The 27,825-nt window shown below is 44.3% G+C and overlaps 3 protein-coding genes and 1 long non-coding RNA gene across 4 annotated transcripts in view; 1 reads left to right on the top strand and 3 right to left on the bottom strand.

Annotated features, from left to right (window-relative positions):
• Positions 1–296: 296 nt before the first annotated feature.
• On the top strand, positions 297–9,556 carry LOC307073506 (glycoprotein endo-alpha-1,2-mannosidase-like protein; the record flags this gene model as incomplete). Its single annotated transcript, XM_079733373.1, has 4 exons — positions 297–798; positions 1,660–1,769; positions 7,826–7,902; positions 8,920–9,556. 4 exons carry the CDS (start codon positions 297–299, stop codon positions 9,554–9,556), a joined length of 1,326 nt encoding a protein of 441 aa, XP_079589499.1.
• A 921-nt stretch (positions 9,557–10,477) lies between these two features.
• yrdc (yrdC N(6)-threonylcarbamoyltransferase domain containing) lies at positions 10,478–13,669 on the bottom strand. The gene is made up of 6 exons (XM_079755011.1): positions 13,465–13,669; positions 12,976–13,171; positions 12,769–12,883; positions 12,021–12,140; positions 11,710–11,840; positions 10,478–11,201 (listed from the first exon to the last, which is right to left on the bottom strand). The coding sequence occupies exons 1-6, from the start codon at positions 13,613–13,615 to the stop codon at positions 11,132–11,134; spliced, it is 783 nt and encodes a 260-aa protein (XP_079611137.1). The 5' UTR covers positions 13,616–13,669; the 3' UTR covers positions 10,478–11,131.
• A 1,071-nt stretch (positions 13,670–14,740) lies between these two features.
• mtf1 (metal-regulatory transcription factor 1) overlaps positions 14,741–27,825 on the bottom strand; it is a 31,679-nt gene continuing 18,594 nt past the window's right edge. The window contains exons 5-11 of the mRNA XM_079745398.1: positions 21,859–21,932; positions 21,436–21,569; positions 21,033–21,110; positions 20,644–20,746; positions 19,868–20,568; positions 19,707–19,773; positions 14,741–18,818 (exon numbers count right to left, since the gene is read on the bottom strand). Coding sequence (XP_079601524.1) covers positions 18,349–18,818; positions 19,707–19,773; positions 19,868–20,568; positions 20,644–20,746; positions 21,033–21,110; positions 21,436–21,569; positions 21,859–21,932 — 1,627 coding nt within the window. The 3' untranslated portion in view covers positions 14,741–18,348. The remainder of the gene's footprint in view (positions 18,819–19,706; positions 19,774–19,867; positions 20,569–20,643; positions 20,747–21,032; positions 21,111–21,435; positions 21,570–21,858; positions 21,933–27,825) is intronic.
• LOC307082007 lies at positions 23,138–26,157 on the bottom strand. The gene is made up of 3 exons (XR_013812183.1): positions 25,959–26,157; positions 25,486–25,548; positions 23,138–24,972 (listed from the first exon to the last, which is right to left on the bottom strand). It is a non-coding gene; the product is annotated as an uncharacterized lncRNA (long non-coding RNA).

Raw genomic sequence — 27,825 nt, 5'->3', positions numbered from 1 at the left:
TTACTGCTACCGTTTCAGTTATAATTTCATATTTAATTCTTCGTGAGATGCTTTGGAGAAAGCTGCGCTGCCGCTGTTATCGACGGACATCGCATTTAAAATGAAAGATACATATAAGACATATGTACAGTATAATAATGTAAAACGACATGAACACACCAGACTACAGCGAGTAGGCTTACATTTCATTCAACTTTAACTGTAAACGAGCGGCAGAAAAAGACGCTTCGTCTAACCCGCACGTCTCCTCCACGCCAGCGGTCGCCTTCAGACAGACTCGCCGTGCGGAGGGCACGATGGCCCGGCTCCGGAGGAAGGTGTGCGTCGCTCTCTTTCTCTTCACCTTGTTCCTCTTCGGAACCATGATGGGCCTTAGAACTTTAAAACCCGGAGACTTCTCGGACTGGCAGTCTCCGGGAGCCGACCTTCTCCCGGTAATAGCAGACCGGCGCTCCGTGGTGGCGAGGGACCACGTCACGCTACCCCCACGTCAGGCTCGAGCGGACAACGCCAGAGCGGTTTCGTCGAACCGCGGCCACGACGGGACCGTATTTTATGATGTCCATATATTTTACTACGTGTGGTATGGGACGCCAAACTCGGACGGCAGATACCTCCATTGGGATCACGCCCTGGTCCCGCACTGGGACAATAAGATCGCCGCCAGCTACCCAAGAGGAAGGCACATGCCGCCGGATGACATCGGCTCCAGCTTCTACCCTGACCTCAGCCCGTACAGCTCTAGGGACCCGGGCGTGCTGGAGTCCCACATGGAGCAGATCGGAGCATCCGCTGCAGGTAGAACACACTTTAACAAAGCCTCAAGTACACGACAGACGACAATCGTCTTATAGATACTTTTTTCAGCGATGAATATCAATGTGTAAAAGAGTATAACGTTATGACATGTCGCCTTCTGAAATAGCAGACATCACAGAGAAGGCTAGCTTCAAAGAAACGCGTCTCACATGTCCATTCCAACCATCCGCTTGCATGTTTGAAACTTTATATTAGATACTATAAAACTCCAGGCAGTGGGTCTGCTACCATTATTTCGAAAAAAAGGTATTGTCACTATCATATACCGCCTGGCGTCTCAATAGGTTGGGTCCAGCTGGAATATCCGAGCGTCTCAGGTCGCCCTGGCGTGACAGATGGAGCCCAGGGCCCGTTGGTCTATACATTTAAGTCAGATCCATTTCATTAGGCTCGGCTGGCATCCAATGCCACACAATACTCCAAAGTAAAACACCACTCGCTTTAATTACAACGTCGGAAATCTGTGTTTAAAAAAAAAAAAATATATATATATATATATATATATATATATATATATGGTTGGCTGCTTGCCATTACAAGGCAAAAAAAACCACTATATTAAAAAAATCCCTGTCTCTCTATGGGAGAAACGGCACGCATGCGAGATGAAGAAAGTGCCCTTTGTTGCATATTTATTCTGCCAGCTCGCATACTGAGAAATGATGATCTGTCATATACACTGTAGCCATGCACAAGCAAATAGCCCCACGTTGACGTGTGAACAGTGCATAAATGATGTGCAGGAATATTAATTTTGTTCAAAGAGAACTTATAATAGGGCCTTTGGTGTGTGTGTGTGTGCGTGTGTGCGCGTGTGTGTGTGTGTGTGTGTGTGTGTAGGTGTTCTGGTAGTCTCTTGGTACCCACCAGGCCTTGCTGATGATAACGGGGAGCCTAGTGATGACCTGGTACCGGCGGTGCTGGATGCAGCCTACAGACACAACCTCAAGGTAGTTTTACTTCCCCCTAACCTACTCCTGAGCTCCTGTTAGCCTACAGAACACAGGCTAACCTACCAACAGCGTTCTGTTTGTCACTTACTGACCTTAGCCTCCACCTTCTGTTAGCCTACTATTAAGTGACTGCTAACTTTATGTTAGCTGACTGCTAACATAATGTTAGCTTACCATAAAACTACATACATCGACTATTTGTTCATTTGAACCCACTGCTAATCAACTGTTTTCCTTCTGTTAACGTAGCACTACTGCTTACCTACTGCTAACTCTTACTTTATTAAAAAAAGAAACATCTGTTAGCTTAATTATAACTGAACCTATTCTATAGTGAAGTCTCCATTCCAACGGTCTGCGTTATTTGTGCTTAAGCCACAGACACCTCATCACCACAGACATAAAAGCCAAGAATAAAAAACCTGGTAACTCCAAGCCCAGAGACAGACCAGTTTCATTATTCATGTGTGATTGGCAGAATACGAATGAGGTGAAAGTGGTTGTTCCTGTTGGGACGTCCGTATGTCTTTTCTTGTGTTCGCCCCCCGCCCCGACGGGCTCGTGTAACAAGCAACAGCATTGAGCACCACAGCTGGGGGTCCAGGGGTGGGGGGTCGAACACAGCCGCTATAGCTGAGGTCTTAAGGGTTGGTGTTCCACGATGGCAATATGCTCTGCGCCCACTGCTTTGTAAAGTGATAAAAATCGGAGCATTTGCATAATTTGTGCATAAGGTCTACTGCAGGGCAGGGTAAGAAAGAAGGACGGTTGTTTCTTAGAGAATACACAAGAGTGTCTTTTTTAGCTCTTTTGGTCTTCTTAGCGCTGTACCAACGGTCCTTGCTCTCAGAATTAAAGAGGAAAGAAAGAGAAATACATGGTGTCCAGTACCTTAATAATGCACAGATCGCATTCCGATGACAATACTCAGTTGCATTGAGCTCTGCGCTTCCCAATGGAGGATGCCTCTCTCCATTAAAAGCAATGAAAAACACTAAACCCTTGCTGTTATAATGTGGAGGACAGTTTGGCCTGCTGGCCTGGAGAGGAAACTCTCTCTGTGACACACAGGGTCAAGCCAAGAGGTGCTCTAGTGGAACCTGTTCTCAGGCCACATCCTTCTCAAGATGGTAGTTGGACTCGGGAGCTGTGTGACTGACTGAAGACATATGATGGGGGTATAGTAAGTCCAGAGGGGAGCCTGGGGAGGGGGTGGTGGTGGTGGTGTAGTGGGGGAGGGAGGAGAGTATTGGGGCACATGATTGCATGCCAATTAGGTCGGAAAGAACAACTACATCAATATTTGTAGCTTCCTCTTCCCGTCACGCCGATTGAAGGCTTATGAAAGTTTAAGCAACTCTGTTGTCAAGCGGCACAGTTAACAACATATGCTCTTTAGAGAGAGAGAAAGCTTGAGCGGGAGAGAGAGAGAGAGAGCTTGAACCGGGGAGATAGAGGGAGAATAAGAAGCAAAGATAGGGGGATGGAGGAAGAGACAGAGAGAGAGATAAATTGAGCGTGGGAAGGGGGGGCCACCAGGGAGCGATGTCAAAAATAACAAAAACAAGAGGCAGGGGGCATACAGTAGAACACACAGAGAGAGAGAGAGAGAGAGAGAGAGAGACTGACTAATGTTGACAGTTTTCAATGTACAGACATTTTAGTCTTTGAAGCAGATGCTTTTAGAAACATGGTATTAATGTGCATGAAGGGGGTAGGATATCTGGCTCACGGATGGCCTGAAGGTAGACTGCTACAGGACATTTGGATTAGACTCCCCTTTTAAACTTACTGTAAGTTTTGGTGCTTGCGTGTTTTCTGTTTTGTTTCTGTGTGTGTGACTAGCGTTCTGTGTACGTGTGTGTGTATGGTGTTGAAAGGAAAGTATGTGAGTATCTGTATCTGAGTTCATCTGAGATGGCGTTGGAAGGACATAGATAGGCCTGCATGGGCCTCCACTCAGATCCGTTTGCACTCTCATGCCCGCTTACAGAAATATCCCTTCTCCGTCAGTCAGTCCCTCGATACCAAAGGACCCAGACTGGTCAGACGTCCCACAAGCTAACTAAAGGGATAAATAGGGTCATCTCTGTGGCATTCGCTGTCCACATTTCACCTTGTAGCTACTCAGGTTCCATGCTGATCTGTGGTCCTATATGTCAGGCCCTCTCTCTTACACCGTCATTTATTGTTCGCCTTCTCTGTGCTGCCCATAAAGGCACAAAAGCCCACGACTGAAGAAGTAAATAGTGAGTTGAGTCCCAGTCGCATGGGGTTATATAAAGGGCTTGTTATTCTGTAAGTAGAAACATATTGAGGTTGGAAACATAAACAAGCCGCATGGAAGCCCCGTCTGTCAGCTCTCATCTGCTAGTTGGTGCCTTCTGTTATTCAGCTTCGGGTGCGGAAACAATTCTTCTGTGACAGAGAGCAGCGAGAACCCCTTTTAACATAGAGATTTTGCTGCAATGCATAGTTAGACACGGTGCTGTCGGGAAGATCCGATCATAGACAGAGATGTACTGTCAGCTCTGGGCAGTGGAGCACAAGGTTCCTCCTGCTTTACTCTTTGTGTGTGTGTGTGTGTATGTGTGTGTGTGTGTGTGTGTGTGTGCGTGTGTGCATGTGTGCGTGTGTGCGTGTGTGTGTGTGTGTAGAGATCAACATACACACACACACACACACACACACACACACACACACATACACACACGGTCCAGCAGATCTAATGAACACCCCATACAGGTCAGAGGTCAGCTTGCTCCACAGTGGAAGATCCCCAGTCAGAACTTTGAGACTCACATGGAAGAATGTGTCCACATAAAAATGTGTATGTTGCCATGATATCAGCAGAGTAGGGGTGGACACGACAGCTGTAAAGCCTGTTTCAAAGTTGAATTCTACTATTTTACTGTATATACCCCATACCAGTGCTTGCATTTACGGCCTGTAAAGGGAATCTTGATCAAGTTCAAATATGAATTTAAACCTCCTCAACTGGCCGATCATGATTGTAGCAGGAAAGGCGAAGCGGTAGTCACGTTTCTTTAGGGACTCGTAATCGTGGGCTATGCCAATGCATGGAGATTGGCGGCATACCAACACCGTAGGTCTCTAGGCAGAAGTATAATTTGGCCTTAATGCAGCATTGCCAACGCAGTAAAGCTAATAAAGCATTAGCTCATGCATTATAAGATAATGCAGCAGTGCTAATACAGCATAATCTAATGCAGCAGTGCTAATACCGCATAAGCTAATGCAGCATAGCAGGCTTAATTTAGCAGCACTAATGCAGCAGCGCTTACCACCTGAGATATTCCAGATGCTGTCAGGTGATTCAAGATGTATGTGGGGCTTTGAGTTATCTTATCGTCAAGCGTTGGCTGTGTAGAAGTTTGAAGCCCTTGCAATCAAAACATGTTTTTTCTCTTTGGTTAAGTGGTCTTGGAGGCTTGACTTGGGTACAGATTGATTTAGGAGTACACATGAATCACCAGAGTCTTGGTGTCCTTCCAGCCAGCAGGGAGCTGGCGCCTGTACTCAATGGAACACATTCACTCACTCATGCATACGCACACACGCATTCTCCAATAGGCTTTCCCACAGTCATTCACTCATGCATACAAACATACAAACATTCACACACAGACACGCACATCGTTCTCCCATGTGCACATACGCATTCAATCAAACACGCAGACACAGTGTATATGTCGAATTGAGAGCAGGCTCTCCTGTGTGTGTGTGTAATGTAAAGTGATTAAAGAGAACCATTCGATTGTATAGTTATGAAGCGACCCTATGATAATGAAGAGATAATGAGCAATGAAGTCCTAATCTGTCCTGAATCGCAAACAGTATAATTAAGACAAAAATATGAGAAAATTAAGAGAATTACAATGTTTTTAAAGAAAATGTGATATTCAAGACACTATAAAAACACCAGCTGCATCCCCATGATTGAAGTACCACACTGTTGCCACAGGCTCCCTGCTCGGTCTGGGGTCTGGGCTAGTGTGTCCCGACCTCATCAATATGAATAGTTTCATATATTATTCAGGCTGGAAGAATCATCGCTGTAAACACAAGAAACAAACATCTGCCCAACAACCAACATATGACAAACAAAACATTTAGCCTTTACACGTAATGTTGACACTTTGAACACTTGGAGACTCCTGGTTACGTCAACAATGCACGATGGACCTGGCCTGAGTGCCTTGCTCAAGAGCATCTTTGTAGTTAAGCCAATAGGAGCCAAGGATTGGCAGCAACAATCCAACAATTTCAACCCTAACCCTCCCAGTTATCAGGCAACCTTTCTATGCCTACTGACCTTTAGCCTTAAGGTATTTGTGGATATTTACTCAGTCAAGCCATCCTTAGCCAACCTTCACTGGAGCCTGATGGAATACATCACACCGTAATTAAACAAGAGATCCAATCGCTCTAACCTTTTGGTTTTCAGTCTCATTTCATGCAAAAGGAGATCGATAATGGAGCAGATGATTATTATTGAATGTTGTATGGGCATTTCACTTATCTGTTAATGCTTTAGCATTATCCCCGTGAAAAGAGACGGAAGGAAAGGTGACTGGAAAGGTGTCCGCAAAGTAGTGGTTTGAAAAGGCCACCTTCTCCCGTTGCATAAGAGCTTTAGAGTGGACCTCTATGCTAAAGCAGAGCTAGCCCCCACATCCTGGGCCCCCACCGAGGGAGCACACCTGTTAGGTAACAGCCCAGCCGGACGCTTTGATTCCTACAGGATGTAATGTAGAGGCCGCGCCCACGCACACACGCTGCCAGAGACACGCACGCTGGAACACACACGCACATTCGCACCGTTCGCTGAAAACACACAGCTTTTCAGACTGTGAAACCAAACCTACGATTCTGGCTGTATCGTAACGTATATAATCACAATGAGAGACACAAATTCAACACAATATGGACTGTTTGTATTTGACATTATGATGACGAACACCTAACATGGAAAGGGTGGGGGGTGGGGCGTGTGTGCTGCAAAGTGCATGTGTGTATTTGTTTGTGTTTGTGTGGTGTCCCATGAGTCAGTGTGTTCCACCCTGGGGGCCTAAATCAAATGTTCCCCAGAAAGTAGGACATGAACCCAGCGCAATATCCCCACCGAGCTCCTGTGTTTGTCTTTATTCCGATACATATATGTGACGCATGTATGTATGTACGTATGTATTCTTATATTTTGATTATTTTGTAGCACCTGACAGAGTAAAAAAACGCCCCTTCATCACCACCAGCACCACCATCCATCAGAATATTCTATTGTGATGGATTCTGTTCTCCCAACAGCATAGTTTTTTTTAATCAATGTCTTGACTTCCTAAATCATGTCAAGAATGCATTCCTTAATGAGATGAATATTGGCAGAATTCTGGGACCAGACCGCTTACATATGTAACAGTGTGCATCGTAAGTGGAGTGTCAGCCATTGTTACATGTGCTTGCTCTGCGACCCGTTCGGTCCATTAATGACTGTTTTTTACTACCTTGCGCCAGTCACTCTGCTTACGATTCAGTCCCTTGGGTTTTCGCCCTCGACTGACCGAATGGCGCAAGGTAGTAAAACCACTGCGCTAGCTAGAACATAAAATGTATTTTAGTTGCGTCATATATAATTCAAAGTGATGTTATTCGCTATTCCGCCCTTAAATAGTCTACTATCTAAACTGTTCAGTTGCACGGTGTTCCCCCACTAAGACTCAAATGAGTAAATCCAAATATAAGGCCTTGTTTTTACCAGAGCCACCTTGGGAAACACATCTGCCTTTAAAGAAGGACCTAGTCCTGTTTGTTTTGTTGAACTTAGTAAGTAGGCATGAACAATTTTACACTATTTTCTGAATTCCGGGCTGAGGGGAAGATCTAACTAAACTAGCCTACTAGTTATGCGTTTTAGCACCACCTAGTGTCCAAACGGTTAACACGAATTCACACCTCACAAAATGTAGGTTCATCGTGAATGCTGATCCTAAAAATGAACTCCAACAAACCTTGTTTTCAACCTGTCATCCTAGGTTGCCTTCCACCTCCAACCATACAGAGGACGGAACGACCAAAGTGTCCATGACAACGTCAAATACATAATCGACAGGTAGGTCCCATGTACATGTACGAACGTAATAACGTACTGCAATACAAGTACGTTATTAGAGAGCAACCCAAACAATAAATAAACCTGATAATGGAAATTCTAAGAATGCAGTTAAGATCATATCGTTTTCAAAATAAATTACAAATTATAATCACACGTTAAACATATTCTTTCACATATTAAAGGATTTGGCCATTTAGCTTAGACCACAGGTTCTTTGTTGACATTGTCATCATAACGATGTAAATCAGACATGATCTTTGTTCAACTCAACCCCCCTTGTTGCACAGGCATGATCTGAAATTGGGCAGTTGGTCAGCAATTGACACCCTATTCTATTTGAAACGCGTGTTTAGCAGCTCCCACAGCTGTGCCTTTGTTTTGTCCAACACATGTGAGCGCGTATGAACTGAACTGCCCTGGCTTGGTAGTTTTCCCCAATAGGGCCAAAAAAGAAAAGACACAGCACTTGCTCACAGACTGAGAGACTGAGTGGCACAGTCAGAATTCTGTGTACAGTCAAAAAACAGTAAAAAGGTCTGATTAAAACAGTAAAAAAAACAGTTGGCTGCATTTTAGGTATTGTGGTAAATCTGAATTCTGAATGTGCAGAGCAACATTTCAATAAGTCTTGAGGGTGTAGAAGGGGGGTGGTTTTCCATTGATTGCAATGCAGTATAGGCGTTCCCTTCAGAATCAAAAATAAAATAGGGAGTGAACAAGGAACCAAAGATTGTGCATTTCTTAGTTTGGGGGCAACATTGGGTTAAAGCTACCTTAACAAGGCAGTTCAAATGCATTGAATTATGTACAGTGTACTAAGGTAAGACACAACAAAGGATGCAGATATGGGGACTGCTAAACACTAGTTTGGAACAGAATGGATGTCGATGGCTCCAGCCTCCACCACTGCATAGGGTCAGCCTTTTCTTAGGGTCTAGGCTCTTAGCAAACATACCAAACCTTTTTCGGTGTGTGTATAAAACACCTGAATAATCTTCATTTTTTAACCAAAAGGTACGGCGACCACGGAGCGTTCTACAAGTTCACCTCCACCTCCGGCAAGAGCCTCCCAATGTTCTACGTCTACGACTCCTACCTCACGCCGCCCGACGCCTGGGCCGACCTCCTGACCCCCAGCGGCTCCCACAGTCTGCGCGGCTCCGCCTACGACGCCCTGTTCATCGCGCTGCTCGTCGAGGAGCGCCACAAGCACGACATCCTGGCGGCCGGCTTCGACGGCATGTACACCTACTTCGCCTCCAACGGCTTCTCCTTTGGCTCCTCCCACCAGAACTGGAAATCCGTCAAGGCGTTCTGCGACGGCAACCACATGCTGTTTGTCCCGAGCGTCGGCCCCGGCTACATCGATGCCGCCGTGCGGCCCTGGAACAACCACAACACCCGTAACCGCGTGAACGGCCGCTACTACGAAACGGCCCTGCAGGCAGCGCTGAACGCACGGCCGGACATCGTCAGCATCACGTCGTTCAACGAGTGGCACGAAGGGACCCAGATCGAGAGGGCCGCGCCCAAGAAGACCGTGACCCGAGTGTACCTGGACTACCTCCCCCACGGGCCCGACCACTACCTAGAGTTGACCCGGCGCTGGGCTGAGCAGTTCAACAAGGAGAAGGAACAGTGGTTGATGTGAGCGGCTGGGGGTGTAAACATGAATGGCATTTAATGGGAGTGTGGGGAAGTGTGTGGAAGTATGAAAAACATGACAAAGGTTTGTGGTCTTAAAGGGTAACTAAATGCAGGGCAGCATTTGTGAGTTTGCTGCCATCTAAAGGTGAAACATAAATGTTAATTTTACCATGTGAGCAAATATTTACCTCTTAGACAGCCCTCCGAAAATGTGTGATTCTCTGCTTACGTAAGTGCAGCAAAAAGGACCCAACTGTTTGCCCTGCCTTTATCAAAAAGAGACAATCACAATCTTGATCCGACCTTCAATTAGCAACACTATTACACTTAGTTGTTTTTAACCCGTCTTTTTGCATTAAAGCGGTTCTTTACTCGCAAACATGAAAAAAGGAAGGTACATATGCATCTGATCGAGATCATATTAGCGTGTGGTTTCATAATTGGTTTACTTCCTGTCTCCTACAAAGATGAAGAGAAAAATCTGGAAACTATAATGCGGTTCTTGACATGTTTCTCTTTAGATCAGGAAGAGCACATTTCATTGATTATTTCAGCAGAGGACATCACTTTTTGTCCATCAGAAATGGCACTGTAGGCCTATGTCCCCTGAGATAGTTATGCTCTCTGCAAATTTTTATTTTTTGCCCTTTAGGGGATTGTTTGATGCTTTATAACAGTGAAGGAAGTCATTCAGAGGTGTACGTGCAGCACTGTCACTTCGGTTCGCTCTAATGGGTTCTTCCGCATAATCCACTCGGATTACACTTCTATGCCTTTTGGACACACCACTGGAGATACAGATCGATCAGCTAAAGCCAAGACAGTTGAAATGCCATCAGGATCTTTCCCCCTTAAGAAGACCAGGATACTGGGATATAAAAATCTATTTATTTTCTCTCAAGAGTAAGGGTTAAATCTTTGGAAAACAATGCATTAGACCAAGATTAAATTAGCTGATAATACAAACAGGAGTGTTCAATTTAGTCCACAGTGAGAAAAACTGAATTGTTGAGCAATAGCGCTGCCAATAAATCCTACAGGCCTCCCAAATGAGAATGCAGCTAGTCAGGATCAATTTATAATTCAATTCAAATCCAAACTATTCTGACAACAGACAACCTGTAACAAAACCATGTATTTTTTAAAATAAATAAAATGTGTAGACTTAAAATGTTGCTGTTTTTATATAATTGTTCCCATTAAATGTTAGAGAAATCAACAGTAATAAAAAATATATATATATATCACTTCCTACAGTATATGCTCCTTTGCAACAACGCACAGAAAGAAAAACTTGACTTGTAAATGTAATAAACCAGGCATTAAAGAAACCCCAACAGTAACCGCGGACAGCATGAGTTCAAGTCCAAAGCAACCTTCAGAAGAGCATGACTGCCTGAAAGAATCTGGAAATGGCTAGATTAAGGTTGAAGTGTTCAATATATGAATTCTGCAATATCCCTGGAGAGCAGCCTTTCAACACTGCGAGAGATCCATTTTCTTAATGAGGCGTTCCCCCTTCTTGATCCTCACTTTGTGCGATTCAACGAATGATATGTAGAGTTCAGAGGTCATTCATTCAATCCTCAGTCGTGTCTTCACACAGTCCGTATTTCCGTTGCAGGAGATCCACCGTGGAGGTAAAGGCACTGAGAACACAAGTTCAGAGTCTTCTGTCATTCATGCTTATGCTGGTTAGCTGGAGTATGCTAGTAGTAGCCAAACATGAGGCCAACATTACCAGTCTTGTTAAGTGACAGAGACAGTAGAAGGCCATAAAACATACACAACAATGGAAAATCATTTTTCAGTTACTAATCCCATAACACATTGCAGAGTTGATTGCGGTATGTGGTGCGTTGATTGCGGTATGTGGTGCGTTTTTTGGAGCTTTACCCAAATTAACTGTTCCTTAATCCTATAATGGAACAAGCGATTTAGATGCTGAGGGGTTTAGGGTACGTTAACGACTGATTTCATTGAATTGTATGTCCAGTCGGGGCCTACTGCGATTTTTGGAGAGAGGAGGATTGTCAGTAAGGATGTGTGTTTTAATCACGCCATAATAGATTGCAATCGACTGGTTGGTTATGCCTGATCTAAATGCATTACCGAATGGTCTGTTTCTACTGATTAGCGAATTTTGCCACTACTCACCAGCCAGGCCTGATGACTCGGTATTTGCCAAGCACTGATAGGTCGACCACCGTTGATCCCAAGCGGTTCTGGTCACCGATTGGTCCGTCGTCTACCACCAACGCTAGTCTGGGCCACAAATCGTGAAACTCCTGGGAATGGGACAAAATACAGCTAAGAAAGTATAATTTTTCAAGAGAATTTGACTCACTTGGGTCTAATGCTGTGATTCAAATGGCCTATGAAACGAGATTCCAACTAAAAGGGTGTGGAATAAAAGGGTCACCAAAAAACACTGAAGTATAACCATCAGATGGTCAGTGCACACTCACGTGCACGGCCACAGTGCTGGTTTGTGAGCTGATGTTAGCACTGGTAAGGGCCAGCGGCTCCTTGCACATCTGGCAGAGCCGCCGCAAGAAGCTGTGGTCGGGGATGCGAACTCCTACCAGCTGTAAGACACACACACACACACACACACACACACACACACACACACACACACACAGGCCTTTAAACATCTGTTCAGAACGCTGGTGGCTAGATAGTGTTCTTTTCTGGGAAGAAACAAACCACTCCATCGTTGTTGTATGACAGATTAGAGTCACATGCTTTTTATTATAAATTCTTGAATGTTGCTGGATGCAGCGTTGTTTCCTCAAGGCAGCCGCATACGGCTGGGACATGAACAGTGAAGACAGGCTTCTGATTTATAAAGCCAGCAATGTAATGTGCTCACACATGAATATCTCTTGCATGCTGGTGCAATTGCAGATGAAAAAAGCACAAATTTGGTGAACACAAAGAAACACAGCTATAGTGCAGTGATCTGTACAATAGATCCGATTAGTGGTTTGAGTGATTGTCCCCATATCTGTCTCTCAAAATCTCTATACCTCGATCATTCGGTTTCTCTCCACCTATCAATATCTTTCTCATTTGTCCTGTCAATCTCTTCCTTTGATCAATCTGTCCTGACATGATCCATGAACCTTATTTGACTAATGTGGTTAATGGCAACTTGGCAAGGAGCAGCAGCTGGACTTTTTAACTGATAGTCAGTTGAGGGAGATGACTTACTGGAGTGAAGGGGTTGAGATCTTTGTTGAGAACTTCAGACCTCTCAAACACCAGCGTTACTGGACCAGGGAGAAGATCCGCAAGAAGTTCTTCTTTAACTTTCACTTCACAATACCTTCCGAGCAGAAATCGCACAGGTTAGAGATGTGTAAATAACTTCAATTTTTATTTTAATGGATAAAACAGACAAAGGTTCCAAACACCTACTTATAAATTTCTTGGATTTCTCCAACACATATGGCCAGAGGTTTCTGTCCATTTCGTCCTTTGATATCGTACACCTTCTTGATGGCGTCGCGGTGCTGGGCTAGGCAGGCCAGGCCGTAGATGGTGTCTGTAGGCACGGCCACCACCAGACCGTCTTTCAAGGCTTTCACGGTAGCGGCCAGGACTTCAGCGCCATCTAAAGGTGAAACAGTATGGAAGGTCACGTCATTAGCATTCAATAGTATAATATAACACTACATTTATGGTTTAAGAAGTAGACGATCAAGTAACCCTAAACATGTTTCCTTATTTGGACTAGTCGCTTTCTTATATTTTGTTAAACGTCTTTATATTATTTATTATATACAGGAGGGATGCCCTCCCCCAAACTTTTAGAAATACATGGGATTTACTGATGCTTTGGTTTATGCTTTATTACTACAATAAGTTGAGAAAGTTGTCAATGTGTCCATCATGTAAACACCTGACCTGGTCGGCTGTCATGCTCGGCAGAGGGTCCGTTAGACGTCTGCGGTAGCAAATGGAGCACGTTTGTCTTCAGCTCCTTACACATTGTGGCAGAGCTGTACGCGCTTCTTAGTTTGACTATACCCTTACCGACGTATACAATTAAGTTCATAAAGTGCTTCTCCCTGTGTGGTCTACCACCACGGATGTATACTCTCTACACTACAGCATGTTGTCTGACGAAACACCAACCATCACTTCCGGGTAACGCCCACCCAATGGGGCTCGGGATTCCTTAAAGTGACAACACGCAGTTTTGAAACGTGATAACGTTTCACGCCGAATTTAAACACATCGAAAGCTAGGATGTTGGATCGACAGATATATATATAAAGACACTGGCAAGTGCTGTTTAACCTCTTAAGCTCCAGCCTATTTTTAATTGTCTAATTTGTCTTATTAATATGCTTGGTGTTTATGTTTTGCTTGGTGTGTGTAAAAATGCCTTATATGCTTGTAGCGGAGTTTCTCATGTTTAATTTGATGACTATTTCTACATAATAAGGGCAGTGTTGTATGCCTTTTGCTGCGAGAGTGATCACGGTCTTCCCAAATCTGGGGAACCTCGAGGTTAAGTGCTGTTGATTATGAAAACGATATCACCTGTGAATTAATAATAAAAAGATAAATGCGTGCACAGTCGTAAACACTGCGGTGAGACTGGCCATGGCGTCCCAGACAGGTAAATTAATCTCTGTCCCTGTTTACCTTGGTTAATTAATCTTAATAAATTAAACACATTCCAGAACCGGTCATGGAGAGTCCAAGAAACAACGCGGAAGACCCTCTCAGTACTAAGGTTATCAATGTTTTGAACCATACACCACCACGGTATTGATCTCTACAAAGAATGAGTTTTTGTTTTCCCTTGTCACAGCGACTGAAGAAGGTTGGCGAGATGTTACTTACCCTTGATAATCAGATATCGCTATGCAACAACGTCCTGGAGGATTTGCAGGAGTTGCAGAGTGTTGTTTTGGTAGGTCCGCTTCACTTACACATATTGGTCTAATTAAAACACTACTTGTCTTGCTGAGATGTTAATTTCATCTTCTAGAAGAGGAATCTCCAGGATGCAACGCTACCATCTCCAAAGTGATTCAACAAGAAGCACAGATTTTATGTCTAACTTGCATATTTGAATAAATTACAACTAAAGTAGGCTAATGTCTGTGAGATATTCCAAACAAAAGGTTTCTGTGACCAGAATCAGGTTTAATTAGTATATTGCTCTCAATTCAGTTATTGATCATAACAATGATCACAATATTACCTTATACACAATATTACCTTATACAAAACAAGCAAAAGCAAACTTTCACATTATACATTCTTTAAAAAATACTAATCTTTACAATTCCCCAGTCTTTGGGTGACAAGACATTAAATTGGAAGCAGACTTGCCCCTCGATCGACCGATTTGGAAATCCAGTTTGCCGATGTACAGGTTTCCAAATCGCTTTTCTGCTCACAAATCAATGTCTCTATCAGTGTTTTGCTCACAAGCGGTTATCCCTTCAGATAAACTTTGTAGTTCGCCAGTTTTAGAACCATTTTGTTGCTTAATGACCAAAAATCAACAACCTTAAACTTACAAAAGGCAAAACCAATGTTTGATTTGTTGAATGACTTAATCATGTCACCTCCCAAGAGTTTATTGTAGAATTTCTGTTGCTTTCTGAGTCAAGATAATCAGTCATATAAAGAGGAACCAATAAGTAAAGTGAAATGACAGGGGTGGCAACAAATCGAATGAAATCAAGGCAATGTCATTGTTTGGTTCCCAGTGTCATTCCTATGAGAACCAATAACTGCAGTTTAGCCTTTTTTCCTGTTTTCTATGATTATTCCTCCGGTTTCTTTCAGATAGGCAGCAGTACAGGTCACCCCGTAAACAAGTTTAGCATGTTAACCATTACTTCCCACAAGTCTGCTCTTGATGTGATAGGTAAATGCAAATAAAAATCCATTTGAAAAGTCAAGGTAATTCCATGAATGCCAGTGTGCTAAACAATCTCTTCCAAGCAGGTACCAGTTGCTATCGATGTGAATGTTTGAAGTCACAATGGCCACATAGTTATGGGAAAGTTTCAATTCAGTTGGAAGTATTTTACAAAAAAATACAATTTGCAGTCTAGCTTGTTATTAATTTGAACACGACTGTCTCTCTACACAAACTATGGTAAGTGATGTCACCAGAAAGTAACGTGAGCCAATAGGTAATAGTGCACAACGGTTAAGTCACGGTTCATAATGCATGGGAAAGCACTTCAAAACAATAGTCAATCTTAATGCCCAAATGTATCCACTCTAAAATGAAATTGCAGTTGGTATAAAAAAGAAAAACCATGCGCACATTAAAATTGATGACACCATGTTGAGGGTAGAGCATTATACATTAATACAGAATGCTCTACCTCATGTGGAAATGAGCCAACTGACATTTTTCAATTTAGACAGTTTGCCGTTTGATCTGTGTATACTCGTCACTGAGTGCCACTGTTGGCGATGGTTAGGAATTGCATAGTATTCAGCTCTAAAGTATGCATTGTGTTCATGAACGTATGGATGGCAGTTTCCATGCACAGCGACCACTCGCCCTGGTGGGAAGAACCAGGGGAGGGGTCCAACAGATCTTGGCTGGGCGTGATACAGCATGTAGAATTCAGGCATAGGTGGAACCCTAGCATCACTAATTTAAGTCCCCATTCAGGGGGGGGGCAACCTTCTGAATAAGCTGCTGATCACAAACAAGGGGTTCAACAGCTCGTGTGATAAAACAGCTCTGAGTGCATGGGTGGGGCAGACAACATGGCAGGACTTTAACTCTCTGAAGCCGGGATGCCGCTTAGGGTGACCAGATGTCCCGCTTTGTGCGGGACAGTCCCGCATTTCCATGACTTTGAACGCGTCCCGCAAATTGAGACGTTGTCCCGCATTGTTATTGACAGTCAGACTCGATTTTTTTTTTTTTTGGAAATGCGTGATTTATCATCTAGCATTTATCAAATAGCTGCGTGCGGAGACAGCAGGGCTCCGCCCCCCCCCCCCCCCCCCACTTTGTCCCGCATTGTCCCGCACAAACGTAGTCTTTGTCCCACTTCTGGTGAATTGGGATCTGGTCACCCTAATGCCGCTGGGGTCAAACAGGTCAGCGCTTTGGAATAGACCCATTCCCGTCGGCGAGTCCCGACGCTCCGATACGCAATAAAGTGATTATCCAACCAATAGGCTTGCTTGGCATGGCATGCCAGTTACTAGGTCAAACATTGGCCTGTGTGAGTGAGGCTAGTCATGTCAGAGACGTGCCACAGAGGCTGAGAAGGCAGGGCGGGCTGAGTGGACACGCAGCCCGGCTCCGGGGTAAGGCCGAGGGGGCTCGACTACGCGAGACGCACCGTCTCCATGGGCCTTCTGCTCGGTCATCATTGCATTGTGTCCCTCTGTTTATATAACTCTGTGAGCGCGAGGCTAGCTGTTGCTTTATATTTTCAATATCACTACTATTAGCTGTACACGGGCCCGAGCGGACCGGCGACCTACAGATAAACTCTTCTGCATAAGAGTTGGTCTGGGGGTGAGGGGTGCAAGGTGAGGAGTGGCTACTGGACTCCCCACCTCCTGCCGCGCCCCCCCCCCCCTTCCAACAAACCCATCGGGGGGGGGGGATGGGATTCAAAACTCTATACAAAAATACAAACTCTCAAACGATCTACAGGTTCCGCTAAATGTATTTACAGTAGAGACGGGGTCAGAGCCCAATCCTGGTACAGCAATGGGACCCGGGGCTGTGGAGGAGGAGGAGGCCGCGTGACGCAGGAGAGAGAGAGCGTGTTTGTGTGCAAAAGGCAGAGGACAGGGGAAAGGGCAGCAAACATCCCGGAAACTGCAAGTGTTTAGGCGCCTGTTTAAAGAACTGTATGGGCTAAAGAAAGGTCAGTTGATCGAAGGTGGTCAGGCCCAGCTAGGAGTCGATGCATCCCTGAGGGTCAAAGTGCTATTCAACATGGAGCCCCAAACAGAGCGTCAGAATGCGCACACGCACACACACACACACACACACCTTTAAGCAGGTCCAATCATGTTTGCAGAAGGAAATCAGTAACACAGAAAAAGGTAGACATGAAATAAATTAGAAAATTCAAAACAATTATTTCTCCGCCGTCCTTTACATCAAAGCTGGCATGTGAAAAGGAGCAGGCATTTTCAATAAATTAACAAATTAAATTATTAGTTGACGTTCAAGGTAACCTGCGCGTGACTCCATTTAATTTCTTTCAAAAGTGAAAAAAAACAAAGAAAGGCAAACCAATTGTGGTGTTGATTAGTGGCGCTTACAGTGGAGGAGTGAGGAAACTGAAGAGAAAAGGTCACATTGTGTGGACTGCGCTCGTCTTTTCAAAAACTGAGGAGCCTACTTCATAAGTTGGAGGTGCAGACAGAATAACAACATGAAAAGGGACGACCCCCCCCAACCCCGGGTAGGATTCATCTGCCAGCCCATTTCTGATTCACCTGGATCCATCCACGTTCTCACAGTGCATTCTGTTCCCGCAGTACAGTACTAGGATAGTCAATAAAAAGCTTCAGGTCAAGTTCAGTCTTTTGAAGTTCACTTCTCATAATGGAATTTCAATAGATTTTCAGTGCTTAGACAACAGGAACTTGATACATCTTACTTCAGAAGTAACACGCGAGCACTTACACTGCTGCTGAACAACACGCGGTTCATTTGATTACGGCGCTCCCCGTGGAATGAGATCCAGAATGCACTGCGGGGGTCCGACGGCCCAAAGGCCGCGGTGGAACGCGTCAGAGGACGGAGCCAAGAGCACGGCGATGGACTCAAGCGTCCCCCTGTCCACCACCACCGCCACCGCTGCTGCCATTGTCGGCGGCCATGTTGAATTCCTCAGCAACAAGGAGAAGAGCCGCCATGTTGGCCGCCGCCTCGGGGCTCTGTAGCGACAGGAAGTCCGACACGTCGATGTTGGCCAACGTCTGCGAAGGAGAGGAGGAGGAGGAGACCCCCAGGACCACCTCCGTCGGCTGGGAGGAAGACGGAGGGAGGCCGCCTGAGGTGGGTAGAGAGGAGGCTGCCGGCTGCGAAGGCTCCGAAGGCAGTGTTGGGGGAGGTGGAGGAGGCGGCGGCGGCGGCGGCGGCGCGGGGTCAGGGGGTTGTTGCCGGGGTAACGCGGCAGTGGGAGGGGCTCTGTCCTTAACGGCGTCTCGGCAGGCACACTGACACTGGCACGACTCCTCCTGCTTGATGATGATGACGGGCAGACTGAGACCAATCTGCTGCACCGAACTGCCTGCGCACGCAGTCGCACACACACACACACACATAAACACACGATAGAATAACAATAATGAATCATTCTGAGTTCCTTTCTAGTTCTAGGGCTGGAGCAAGTATTCGTTTGATGAGTAGGTACTCGGTTTTTACTTTATTTATACTTTTTATATGCACTAAAGAATTGTATATGTTTAAATGCGAAAATATATACCAGCTCAGCTTGGGCACATGGCATACTGCTCACTCACAGCATGGAACATAACGCCACACAGTTCACCTCGCTTGTTAAGGAAGACAAAATGCCGAAGACCTCAGTTGCGTGGGATCACTTTAAATTGAGTGACGACAAGACAAAGGCAGTGTGCCAAATATGCAAGGCTGGCCTCCCACGGTGGCACAACAGGCATGACGAATCCCCTGAGAGCTGCAAGTAGTAGCCTGCTGTTTGACGGTGTGAAAAAAACAGGACTATACACTTAAACTTCGCTAGAACAGGCATCGATATAACGCGTCCTCCTAACAAACTGCTTGCTTGGACCCTGATTTTGTGGCACGATATGGAGAGAGTGAGGCAATGATCTGGTTGAATTCTTTAAAGGGGACATATTATACCACCAGGTGTGAGTGTGATCAGCCTTACAAGCTGTTTCAAAATTCTGCCCCATATGACATCACTAGTGGGCGTGTCCACCTCTGTCCATCTGTGCTGGATAGATGAGCAACGTTTACTTTAGTCCACAGATTTTCGAAATGGCTTGTAAGGCTAATCACACTCACACCTGGCGGTATAATATGTCCCCTTTAATCTCTGTCATTTATTTGATTTCGCCAAGAAGCACCAAAGCTTTGAACATTCTCTGTTGCTCCGGAACCCAACAGTCCCCACTTTTGAGTGGGTTCTTACCTGCGCTGCTGCCTACTGGGATGGCGGTGGTAAAGAAGACCTTCTCTACCTTGGGAGCTCCTTGGTGCTGTTGTGGAGACACGGACCAGAACACATCATACACAGATCTCACTGCCAAACACAAAGCAGACGCGGCAAAACAACCACAGACATCAGCCTACCGCTTGATCGGGGTTCTGCTGGCTGTTGGCGGCGCTGCTCAGGATCCACTGCAGGTTCTGGTCGGACATGACCAGGCTGGGCTGCAGCAGGCTCTGCGTGGGGGCGATGGTGAAGGTGGTGGGGGTGGGGGCCAGGCTGGAAACAGGGATGGGTATGGGGGGGACTGCTATGGGGTGAGCCGCCGCCGGTAGGATCTCTGCGGCTGCGGCTGGAAGGGTGGAGGAAGCAGAGGCCGGGGGGGCCAGAGCTGGGTCCGGAGCCGTCGCCACAGGCGGTCCAAGGGGAGGGGGGATGGTCTGGGTGGGCTGGCCGTCTGGGTGCAGGTAGGAAGGTGGTAGGGTGACGAAGTGCTGGGGAAGGGCTGAGGCCAGGGCCGGGGCCGGGGGCTGCACCACCAGGTCAACAGGGGCGGCGGGCGGGGGATGGGTGTGGGCGGCGGGCGGGGGCTGGGCCGAGGGCGGGTCCGGCAGAGCGGGGGCCGGCGGGGGGCCCGGTACGGGGGCGAAGGAGGCGGTGCTGGCCTGCGGACAGCTCGGGGTGGGGGGCTGACAGCAGGAGGCGTGGGCGTGGGAGGTGTCCACCACCGTGCCGCCGTGGGGGCGGGGGGAGGCGGGGCTGAAGGAGAAGGAGAGGATGGAGGAGCCGTCGCCGGCCCCCGGCCGAGCGCTGGTCTCCAGGATGAAGGACTCCACCAGGCCTTCTGGGGGCGGGAGGGGAGAGTCAGTCAGAGGGAGCCTGGAGATCGGGCGTGGGCCAGAGGGGAAACACCACGTACCGTGTGAAGGCCCGTCGTCCTGGCTCACGCTGTTCTCCGGACTCTGGAACATGAGCTCAAAGATCTTGATGGGCGTCACGTTGTTCAGGTCCAGGTTCTGAGCCTGGAACACAATTCACGAGGTCATTAAGGTCACCACGGTCACACCATTGTGCGTTAGAAGGTGGGCCAGAATACAAAAGGGCAGCCCAGTGGTTAGGGTGTGGCCATGATCCGTGTCCAGTCAGACTGTGGGGCAAGAGGCCTTACCCTCACCTGCTCATTTTCACATTTCATGTCTAAAATGAGTTCACTGCACGCGTCTTTGGATAAAAGCACCTGCCACATTAACACGACTAAATAGTCGTATTCAGCCTAGTTAGATAACTATTACCACAGCTGAGACTTACGTTGTTGATGTTTTCTCTGAGCTCAGAGTCAGTGGAGATGAGGCTTAGGTCACTGAGACACAGCGAGTGATTGGCATCCTGTGATTAGAGATAAACATGCACAAATTATATGCCAGCATATTAACTTCTAATATACTGTCAAGCGTGACATATCCAACCACAAAACCACAATATTGATAATAATAATTGTGAAATTAGCAACCTCCAAGTCTTATCCTTATCAATCCTTGCCAAATATAGATACTCACATTTTGGAAGCATATTGTATTATTATTATTGTTATCATGGTAACCTCAGACAGACAGGGCCTGGTTGTACGGTTACCTCAGACATACAGGGCCTGCTTGTCTTATACCTCAGGCAGTCAGACGGAGAGAGGGACAGACGGACAGGGCTCTCGTACCTCAGACAGCGGGTGGCTGAGTGTGACGGTGAAGGGCTGGCCCTTGCCGTGGCCCCTGATGTGGCTCTTTAGACTGTACTGGCTGCTGAACGTCTTCTCACAGCCGTCGCTGGGGCAGTTGAACGGCTTCTCCCCTTCGGCGACAAACAAAGAATTTAACACCAACCACTTTGAACTTGTTAGCCTACTAAAAAAAATATACATATTTCAAATGTGAGGCGTATAAGCTGCCAAAACAAACGAGGTGACATGTTGCTGCACTTTATCAGACCGTCCCCTGACAGTTTTGGTTCTCTTTGAGTGCGTAACACGGATTACAATAATATGTTGCTTACAGACATTTGTTCATGAAAAGTTAATTTGGCCCAAATGGACTTTCCGTGTATGAACTAATTAAATCGGTCACTACAGGTATACATGTACCTGTGTGTGTCCGCACGTGCGTTTTGAGATGATGACTGGCAGCAAAGGCCTTTCCACAACCGTCATGGTCACACCTAGAGGGAGAAATGAATAAAAAAAAAGATATGACTTCATTTCGTTGTTACAGTGCAAGCAAATACTTCCAAGGGAAAACAGCAAACCACAGCAACAAAATGTTGACAAAAATACAACGCAATCAAAGCCACTGAAATCAAAAATCGACAATAGCTTTCGAAGTATGTAGTTTAGGATATTATGTACACTGCAAAAACTGAAATCTAGCAAAGATTAAATATCTTAAATCAAGGCAAAATATTCTTATTTTTTGTCTGTCAACATATTTCTTCTTACCAGGCAGTTTTGCGTCAGAGCATTTCACTTGATTTAAGTGTTTTTTTCCTGAATTATCTTAAGACATTATAACCTGTTATTGAGATGAATTACTGGTTCTGGGTATGTTAATGCTTAAAATGAGAGTTACCATTACTCTAAAGGTGTTACATCAATACTGACAAGTACAAAACTGCTTAATCAAAATCTGAATTTCTTATTTCAAGCATCTTATCTCTTAACATATTAAAAACAGTTAACAATAAAATGGAATTCATTGTTTAATTGTCAATCTTAAAACACAGCAATTACAAATGTCCCGATATTTAATACAGTACAGAGCAATGACACTACACAACAGGAGCAGCATTGTGATCATTCTTGACACCTAAATGGCTCTTAACACGTGGTCTAATAAACATTTGAAACAACCTCAAAAAAATCCATTATTATCAAAGAAAGAGTTGATTTTCAGTATTTAGGTACAGTACAAAAACCAATGCAAAACACTTCTGGAATTCAAACATCTAACATTTTCATCTGCTACTAGAATATCCTATGACCCAATATAATATGACCCTGCTCAAATTCCAAGATGCTTTAAAAGCTTTGTATCTTGGGAACACACTATGAGTCGTTTGAAGTGTTGTGCATTTCCATAACATCCTCAAGATGGTATTTCACTTGTACATACGTTTGGCTCTTGCTGCTAATTGTGTAATAAGAGGTACAATCGACCAGCTTTTCAGCATCAACCAAATCATTGGCCTGTGCAAGGTGTGGACGCTGAACTTGATAAGCCATGGCATTTCTATCAAAGTGTATAGTTTGAAATGGTTGATATTCCAAACAATAAAGCCTAGAATCAACAATAAAGATTTTTTTGACCAGTCCAAATTCTGGCATATTACCATTCAGTACTTTGGCAAGGATCATGGACTTCTCAGTTATGTATTTATTACCATTTATCACAAGCCATTTGACTGATGCAGCATGGTGTATTTCATTGAAACCTAGAAAGTCTCTCAATTTTCCACGTAAATATTGTAGATCTTTAACCTCAGATACAGGTCCCATCTCTTTTTCATTTGAAAAAATTGAGTGCTTGGAAGGGTCAACATTTTGACAACTTTCATATATTTGGTTCTGATTAATCAAAGACCTGCATACATTTTTAAAATTAAGCTTGGAAGCCCATTGTTTAAAAAGACAATGTTTAGACTCGAAACGCATACACATATGTCTGATCATTGGACCCAATGATTGTATCTGTGATGGCAAATGTATCATATAATGCTGTTTAGGTGTAACACTGTGGTCTGGAAAAAGCTCCTTCCAATGCTTCAAATGATTTTCAATTAGTGACTTCAACCTAGAAACAGTTGCAATGCTAAGAACAGGTGCAAACACTATTTGAACAATCGCTATTAACTCAGTTATAAATTGGAGATATGCATTGGCTTCCAAACTCTCAAAAACAAATGGCAATATCTTAAGTAGGACAAGCATTTGCCCAGATCACTGTTTTAGCTTACCATCACTTGACGTTAGTGTACTTAGAGCAATTAGGGATGGCCGATCTCTAACATCAGGAGGGGAATAAGGGAAACCAAGAATGACCGAATTCACAGAGTCCAGACTTATTTGTCCTGACTCAATAAGATGATTCAAGACACATTTGATTTCCAATGGAGCAATGCCCTCCAGAATAACATGCATAATGTCTTGCGGGGTTTGCTGAATAATATCAAAGGATGGGAATTCAACTAACTTGCTCCTCCGATTTATCCCATACGTTGTTCTCAGGCTGTTGCGAAGCAAGTCTGTGTTCGCCTTTTCTATTTCATCACACTGCCTGACATGCTTCTCCAATGTCTTTTTAGTATATGCATCCTCGTTGAATTGTGACTGCATGTCCTCAAAAGAACACTCACAGTGTCTACACTTACTGTAGGCAAAGCCCACACCCTCTTTGAACCCTGCTAGTTCATGCTGTGCCAGAGTGTCGCCACAGAGAGAGACCATAGCACCAAATATCATTTTCTCTCCATTAACAGTTTGGATTTTAACACCACTGTACAATGCATCCACATCTTCCTTGATTCTATTCAATATGACTTCTACACCAGATTGACGGAGGTCTGCTGATCTAGCCATCGCAAGTAGCCTAATAGATGCCAACTTAGATCTATATTTTGGATTTATATTTCCAAGGGTGTAGTACACCATTAACAACTTATTTTTTGATGCAAATGATCCAAGTGGATTACAGATTTGTATTTCATCCGTGTATAGAACAATCTGCAGTGCATTTGGTTTCTCTGAAAATAAGGGATGTGATTTTAAAAGAGCACCATCAACAATTTCATAAAAAAAACCTTCCCTGCACCTCTGGGGTCCCTGTTCAATCATAGTCAAAACCCTCGGATGGGATAATAACTGCTCTAGACGTTTAACTAATGGTACATAATAAAATACTTTGTCTTTGATGAGACATTCTCTGGATCCTCCACATTTCTTTCTAATTATGGTGGGAGCAATTGGAATTTCCTCTGCATCCACACAGCTGAACTGCTTCCTAATGACGCTGTTCTGTCGAAATGTTGTTGCAATATTAGCAAAGGGGTCAATGAAATTGTCAAATATATCCATTGCATCATTTTCAAGTTGACTTGTTGTGCCTTCTGAATGCTTCTTTACCACGTCCTTCATCTGCCTCCGGAGATTGTCCAATAGTGATGATTGGTACTGCTGTACCCCAGCAACAATGTCATTCATGTCTTTCTGAAAATGAGATAAAATAGAAAGAGAGAGAGAGGTGATGTCATTAATCTCAGAGGTTGGAACACATTATCATGATCACCACTGCTACTTTTGATATACAGGTTTGCTGATAAAATAGTAATTAACATAAGGTATCACCACTGTAAACTGCTTTGCTTAAAAAGGAATACTTCACCCATACAGAACCAGCTTTCTATCATTATAAAATCGCTATTATAATATAATGAATTAGGTTTTCGTCCCTCAGTCTTCCCTTGGCCCAGCTGTCCTATTAATCCTAACCCTATATTTTAAATAAAATTTACGTAGGGTTAGACAGTGAGACCATAAAACACTCTTTACTCCTTTTCTCAGGCTAGGATGTTCTAAAATGTATAAATGTGCACATTTATACTACATAGGATCTCAGAGTTCTACACACATTCATATTTCCGCCGGTGAAGTAGGTCTTTAACTGTGTAAATAACAAAATGTTGTGTTCTGTTCAAACACATTTTTAGGGAAGCATTGTACCTGTGACAAACAATGCTTGGCTCAGGCATTTATCACAAAGGCAGTGGCATGTGTTGTCAGATCCTAAAAAAAAAAATATAGATATTAATGTAGTAATTAGAGGTTAATATGGATTTACAATGTTTTTTCCAGCTAATAATATAATTGCTAATTCCACTTTTTTATGGTAATTTGATGGTTAAAAGGGTCAGATGTTGTGATTTAATATTCAATAACTCTTGCCGAACCAGACATCCGTATTACAACTAAGACAAAGAACAGGTCTGACTCTTCAAATGTTCATTTAGTTTTTCTAGTACAGCAAATAAAATAAAATAAAAATCACATTTAAAGTTTTAGAGATCATTTTGGCTTAGAATTCAAATGAAATACTTTGACATAACCTGTCAAATCTGCTACTTTATCAGCCAGATATTTATTTAGCATCCCTTAATGGTCAATTTCAGTAGCTAGTCACCAACCAAGAAACATACTTGTTGCATTGTTACAGCTCCATCTTGGTCAATTCCCATTTGCTCTTCATCTGAGCCAGGTGTATGGAGGCGCTGATCCGTGATGCTGGAGTTTGCTGGAATCTGATCGGGTTGTGGAATTATTGTCTGTTTTGTTTTGTAGTTCAGCAGATAAAATAAAATGATTTAATGACATGGATTAGAACCATCGATTAGAACAAACGTGTGCTTTTGCTTCTTCAGTTTAACCTTAACTATATATGTTTTAACATTTGTTAGCACTTTAGATCAACTAAATAATAATTGCATAATTGCTAACACTTATGGTAAAGTTCACAGATTTCGACCGCCTTTATAGTTTGATTACCTGGGCTAATGGCTTAATTATAACTGATTGTCACGGATCTATATTGGCTAACCTTAATGTTACTCAGTATCATACAAATCTGATATTGTACCCCTAATTTCAACCTACAATTTCCACATGCATTTCTCATAAAATGAACGTGTCACGAGTCACGACGCTGTAAAAATCGTAGCTAGCCACTTACTTGTTGCAGCTGTAGTTGGCTTTCCTCCAGTCGCTGTTCATCTGCTCGGTGACACTGTCTGGTCTGGTGCCTTCAAGAAGGTGGCTAGAGTGTCTTCTCTTTACATGATGATAAAATGAGTTGTACACTCTATATTCCTCACTGCATCCGTCGATACCACAAAGCAACCTGAAATCGGGGCTGCGACTGTGCAGTCGATTGACATGGCTCAATAACTGTTTTAGTGAAAAAGTAATAAAAACGCAGCAGATAACGCACCGCCAAAGCATCTTGAACTTCAACAAACCCAAACAAAAGTGAGACACTCGTAATGCAGACCATGAAAAGGGTGGAGAAAAGATGGTAAAATGACGGCAACAACTATATAATGCGGACGTTTATCACATTATCAAGCAATATAGGGGAGGCCAGTGAGTCAAGTGTTTTCTATATATATATATATATTCGTCATAAAATAGTAGAGTAACCTGTGGAACGAGTGCATATTCAAATATAGGTAATTTCACCCATGACTGCATCAGTTAATCAAATTCTCTATATTAACAATATTTTAAATGTCTCGCAACCCCCCTTTATGAAATGGTACCATCCAATGGGAAAGAGCGGGAATGAGGTCAGTCGGACGTTGCTAGCTTTAGCACGCGGCTGGCTGACTTTCTTTTCGCCAGACTCCAATCAGAAGCAGAAGCCGTACAAGCTGCGCGACCGCGATTCAATCTTGTTAGTTTTAACTACGCCATGGACGATGATGGAAGAGATGCCATACACCCGGGCATGGATCATATAACAACCACAGTATTGAAAGGTATTGTATACTTGCATATTAATTATATATATTTGTTTAAACCTGTACCTCTTCTTAGCCAGATAACATGTATTTGAATTGGAAAGTTGGATAGCAAGGTTATTAAGGGTGTGCACAGTTACAAACGGACATTTTAACTATTTTAAAAATGCACTATGCGGGAGAGGGCAACACGTTGCGTACCCCTAGTTAGCATGCTAAACTAGCTAGCTAGAGTATGGCCGATGAAAAAAAACTAATTTGTTTCATAGCCCGTTTTCCTCCTTCCTCTTGCTGTTGTTCAGTTCCAGCTGCTCTGAGCGAAAAGACCGTTGCATTTCAAAGACAAATATATAGCCCTAATTAGACCTCTGCGCGCAATCTCTTTTCGCGGGGCCTGCAGTTCCCGGGCCATTCATTCATTGACGGGGCACGGCGGGAGAAGCTGGAGTGCCGTGGCTGCGCTCACGGTGCACGCGGTTCCCGGGCCGCGGTGCCCACGGTTCCCAGGCCATTCTTTCATTCGTTCACAGGGCACGGCGGGAGTGCCGTG

This window comes from Pollachius pollachius (genome assembly GCF_949987615.1).
Source record: "Pollachius pollachius genome assembly, chromosome: 1".
NCBI classification, from domain to species: Eukaryota; Metazoa; Chordata; class Actinopteri; order Gadiformes; family Gadidae; genus Pollachius; species Pollachius pollachius.
The sequence above is the reverse complement of the archived record's forward strand: the minus strand, read 5'-3'. Positions and strand labels throughout refer to the sequence as shown.